Here is a 5,320-nt window from a genome sequence, read left to right as displayed (position 1 = left end):
TCCGCGGCATGCGGGATCCTCCCGGACCGGGGCACGAACCTGTGTCCCCTGCATCGGCAGGTGGACTCTCAACCACTGCGCCACCAGGGAAGCCCTCTAATTTTTTGGGGGGGCCAAACATATCGCCTTTTCTTAATGCTTTCTGGATTTGGTTAATACTTGTTACATTCACTTCACAAATATTTATGAAGTACCTACTTTGTGCCAAGTATTGTGCAAGATACTGAGAATCCAAACACACGTGCAAGATAGACCATCTTTGACCTTAGGGGGTTTTGAAAATCAGACTGAAGGTGTAGAATCAGACTGAAGTCCAACTCCATTCTGTGAATGTTAAAAGATTCACCTACATTTTCTACTGGTAACTAACTCCTCTGAGTCTTGTTCCGTCTGATTCTGTGCCTTTCTCTGTCGGTCCTCTGCCTGCAGGTGTCCTGGTAAAGGTGGTGGAGGTGTACTTCTGTGAGCGCTGTGAGCAGAGCTTCGCAGAGCCCACTCTGCTGGCCCTGCACCAGTGCACTGAGACCATTATACAGCCTGTGCAGGGCCTCGCTAGCCCCCCCTGCTCTGTAGAGCTGCCCCCCAGCAACCTCACTCTCCCTGGCCCTCTGCAGGGCCAGAGCCCACCAGATAGCCCCCTGCCATGCCCTGTGTGTAGACAGGAGTTTGCCCAACCCCAGGCCCTGAAGAGCCACTTCAAGATTCACCGGGGCACTCCTGATGCCTTCTCCTGCCCAGAGTCTGGCTGTGTGTTCTCCGCTCAAGATCGCAAAGGTCTACAGCACCACCTGAGGCAGACCCACAGAGCGCTTCCTGTGCCCTGTTCTTTCCGGGGCTGCCCCCTGCTCTTCGGGAGCCAGCAGGGCATGGAGCTGCACCGGCAGGCCCATTACCCTTTCCACTGCAACCACTGCAGCTTCGTGGGCTCCAACATCAAACTCTTCCGGCAGCATCAGCGGAGTCACGGGGCTGGGACACCGGGACAACTGTCTGCTGTTCAGGGTCTTCCATCCCAGGAGCTGCTGCCAGGTATGAGGCCAAGGACCCAGCAGTATCCTGCCTGGATTGCAGCTGCCATTGGTCTGTAGCAGAGGCAGTTGTTACTAATGCCATGAAAGTCAGCCTGAATTGAAGAGAATCCGGGGTAGTGGCTCAGGAGGACGGGATTATTGGCTGACGTGGGAAGGCATCTAGACACCCCGGACCAGGCAGAAAATATGGGACAAAAAGGAAGTCTTTGTCCATGACGATGAATGAAGTTTGGCTTAAGCTACACTGTGGCCTCGAAGTTACTTAACCAGTGTCTCTTCTGATCCATTTCAGAACTTTCTGAGGGCAGAAGCTAAACTGCCCGTCAGTGGCTGTAGCCATTGGTAGAATGCCTGGAGACTCCCTGTTAGAGCAAGTGGGATTGGGCAGGAGAAGCTGGGGTTATTTTAAAAAGAAACCTTCAAGGGAGGTGGTGCTTTAGTGATTCTTATTCCTCTTGGTCTCAGAAAGAGTGTGGGGTGAGCAGAGGAGCAGGAGGAAATAGAGAAACCAGGCCAGGAGAGGCCAGGGTTCTGATGAGAGAATTTGCCTTGCTAAGACTGATTTGTGCTCTGGTACAAAGAGAAGATTCCTTTTTCCTGGGAAAAAAGTCATACATCTTTGCCTTACTGAGGCAGCTGCCTCTAACTGAGGGAGAGAAGGAATGGATTTGAGAGCACAGGATGTGATCCTGAATTGCTGAGTTGGGTTTCTCCGCAGAAGTTTAGAGGTCAGGGATGTTCGCCCACACTGAGCCGCCAGCCATTAACCCTGGGGACCTGAGCCAGGGAAGCACAGTCTAGTCCGCCCATTCTCTACCTCTCTGCCCCCTCCCCCCACTGCAGTGACCTCAAAGATCTTGCCTTCAAGGGGTCCAAGGTTGGTGTTATCTGAGGTTTGATTTACTTCAGACTGGAGCATCACTGACAGCTTAGCTCCTGGTCTTCCTATCCCTGTCTTGTGTGGGAATAAATTAATATACTTAGAACCCCGAATTCCCTTCTGCTAAATGGTGGGAGGTGATTCTTCCGGCCAGTAAGAGGAGAAGTACAGGCACTCAGCCCTGCATTGGCTCCTCTAGTCATCAAGTTCTTTGCATCTTCAGCTCTCAGAGTGTCCCCAGGAGAGGGAGAGCCTTCAGAGGAAGTAGGAGCACCCTTGCCTGGGCAGGAGTCAGCTGAAGAGGAGGACATAGAGGAAGAAGAGGACAGTGGCAGCCAGAACTCCCAGAAAGCCCTGGAGAAAGGCCAGGGGGCTCAGCGGTTGGAGGGTAATGATGTGATGGGGCTTGAACCTCTTGGTGGTGGGGAGGAACGGACTGTGGGGGGCGTGCCATTGAGGCTCTGGGGTTTGGTTTTCTGAGTTTTGGTTCAGATCCTTCCGTTCCTAACATTCCACTTTGACATGTCTAGTGGGAAAGTGATAAATGGGCACAGACCCTGGTGACACAGGGTAAGAGTCAGTAGAGTTTGGTCTTGGGGCTGGTTTTCCCCAGGCAGAAAGCTCTTTTGTGAGGAGGGAGAGGATGGTATTCATAGTATGAAGATGCCAGGGGTTTCTGACTGGCAGCCAGTCTTGTCTGACATTGAGCCCCCTAAGGTTGTTTTTCTGAATCCTTGCTTCCCAGTTTTCCATTTGAGGAGAACAGCATTTGAAACCCATCCCACAGGGAGCATATTTACTGTCAGATGACCAGGACAGATCTGATTATATTTATTACCAGCTCTCTCTGGCCCCAGTGTTCAGCAGTAGGAGTACTTTACCTTCTCTTCCCTGTGCCCGCTCCCTGTTGGGGTCCTTTTCCTTCCAACCAACCCTGCTGATTCTTCCGCCTGCCCTCCGGGTCAAGGACAGGAAGAACAAGAATGCTCCATCAAGATTCTTCTTTTGAGCCTTTCTAGATAAAAGCTCAAGAATAGTGGGTGGCTGGGTGAAGCACTTCTTAAAGGTCACAGCAGGGTCTGAGAAGTCCTTGTGATTTTGTTTCTCTAAATACTTGAATGACTTCTCTCTTCTTTGAGGCTACAAAGTTTGAGATGCTATTGTTTGGTTTCCTAGAAAGAAAGGAACAAGGCCATGCATGCATGCATATTTTGTCTGGGCAGATTGTGGTTCTCCCATTAACTGGCCAGCCCCGGACCTATCGAAGAATCTCACTCTTAACCCTCCCTGCCTTTCCCTCTCCCAGGAGCTGTGGCTTCTGGCACCGAGTCCCTCTTCAAGACCCACATGTGTCCAGAATGCAAGCGCTGCTTCAAGAAGCGGACCCATCTGGTGGAGCACCTACATCTCCACTTCCCAGACCCCAGTCTCCAGTGCCCCAACTGCCAAAAGTTCTTCACCAGTAAGAGCAAGCTCAAGACCCACCTGCTGCGGGAGCTAGGCCAAAAGGCCCACCGCTGCCCACTGTGCCACTACAGTGCAGTGGAGAGGAATGCCCTCAACCGCCACATGGCCAGCATGCATGAGGATATTTCCAACTTCTACTCAGATACCTATGCCTGTCCTGTCTGCCGGGAGGAGTTCCGCCTCAGCCAGGCACTTAAGGAGCACCTCAAGAGCCACACCGCAGCAGCTGCGGCCGAGCCGCTGCCCCTTCGCTGCTTTCAGGAGGGCTGTAGCTACATGGCACCTGACCGCAAGGCCTTCGTAAAGCATCTGAAGGAGACCCACGGGGTGCGGGCCGTGGAGTGCCGCCATCACTCGTGTCCCATGCTCTTCGCCACAGCAGAAGCCATGGAGGCCCACCACAAAAGCCACTATGCCTTCCACTGCCCCCACTGTGACTTCGCCTGCTCCAACAAGCACCTGTTCCGTAAACATAAGAAGCAGGGCCACCCTGGCAGTGAAGAGCTGCGCTGCACCTTCTGCCCCTTTGCCACCTTCAACCCGGTGGCCTACCAGGACCATGTGGGCAAGATGCATGCTCACGAGAAGATCCATCAGTGCCCTGAGTGCAGCTTTGCCACTGCCCACAAGAGGGTGCTTATCCGCCACATGCTGCTGCATACCGGTGAGATGGCTTCCACCCTTCCAACCATGTAATAGTAGTGATGATGGCAAACGGGAGCGTTTACTGTGTGCCAGACACCCGGAGGGCTTTGCGTACACTGCACAGGACTCATCTGACCTAATGTTCCTAGAGATAAATCTAGTATTTGCAGTTTACAAATAAGCCTTAAGTTGAGTGTCACTCAGCTAGTAAAGCGGTCAGGCTAGGATTTGCGGCATGTGGGATCTTTTTAGTTGAGGCATACGGGATCTTTTAGTTTTGGGATGTGGGATCTAGTTCCCTGACCAGGGATCGAATCCAGGCCCCCTGCAGGGAGCGCAGTCTTAACTGGACCACCAGGGAAGTCCCATGCCTCACCTTTAAAGCCCTGTCGGGTTCTGCCCGCCCCTAATCAGGCGTGGGTGGGTCAATACCCAGCCTGTTAAAGCAAAGAAACCCAGACCAGGACAGATACCTTCCTTTGCAGTTCAAGTTTTGTGATGTGCTGTGAGAGATAGTGGGTGAGGGAACTAAGCCATCCATATATATTATAGCCTTGAAAGCCATGACACTGAAACATGATCACGTCTGGTGACCTGAAAGTTGCAGGTTTTTCAACTCAGACTCTTAATTAGTTACCAGCATTACTGATGCTTTGAGTAAAAACCAAACCAGGCTTCCTGCCATAGCATCTTCCCATTTGTGATCTCTATGTAAGCATTGGTAGATTGACAAGACATTAAAAAATCTCATCAGGGCTTCCCTGGCGGTACAGTGGTTGGGAGTCACCTGCCGATGCAGGGGACACGGGTTCGTGCCCCAGTCCGAGAGGATCCTGCATGCCGCGGAGCAGCTGGGCCCATGAGCCATGGCCGCTGAGCCTGCGCGTCCGGAGCCTGTGCTCCGCAGCGGGAGAGGCCGCAGTGGTGAGAGCCCCGTGTACCGCAAAAAAAAAAAAAAAAAAAAAAAATCTCATCAGAGATTCTTTAGATTGGGAGGGCAGTTTTTAGGCAGCTTGTGGCAAAGCCATTGTTGTTTCCATTACACAGTTCATTTCTATACAGGCTTTAGTCACAAAATCTCATTTTTCTAAGCCTTCTTAAAACCTTACATCTATACAGGCATACTTTCTTTTATTGCACTTTATTGTTCTTAGCAGATACTGTGTTTTTTTTCTAAATCAAAGGTTTGTGGCAACCCTGCGTTGTCAGATGATAGTTAGCATTTTTTAGCAAGAAAGTATTTTTTTTTTTTTTTTTTGCGGTACGCGGGCCTCTCACTGTTGTGGCCTCTCCCATT

At 51.5% G+C, this 5,320-nt stretch overlaps 1 protein-coding gene across 2 annotated transcripts in view; it reads left to right on the top strand.

Moving 5' to 3' along the window:
• ZNF142 (zinc finger protein 142) overlaps window positions 1–5,320 on the top strand; it is a 21,475-nt gene that overhangs the window by 8,297 nt on the left and 7,858 nt on the right. For both annotated transcript variants that reach the window (XM_007121443.4, XM_007121444.4), the window contains exons 5-7: window positions 430–1,029; window positions 2,135–2,299; window positions 3,218–4,042. In XM_007121443.4, the coding sequence (XP_007121505.1) occupies window positions 430–1,029; window positions 2,135–2,299; window positions 3,218–4,042 (1,590 nt within the window). The remainder of the gene's footprint in view (window positions 1–429; window positions 1,030–2,134; window positions 2,300–3,217; window positions 4,043–5,320) is intronic.

Source organism: Physeter macrocephalus, chromosome 2 (genome assembly GCF_002837175.3).
Source record: "Physeter macrocephalus isolate SW-GA chromosome 2, ASM283717v5, whole genome shotgun sequence".
Lineage (NCBI taxonomy): Eukaryota > Metazoa > Chordata > Mammalia > Artiodactyla > Physeteridae > Physeter > Physeter macrocephalus.
This window is presented reverse-complemented; position numbering and strand designations above follow the sequence as displayed.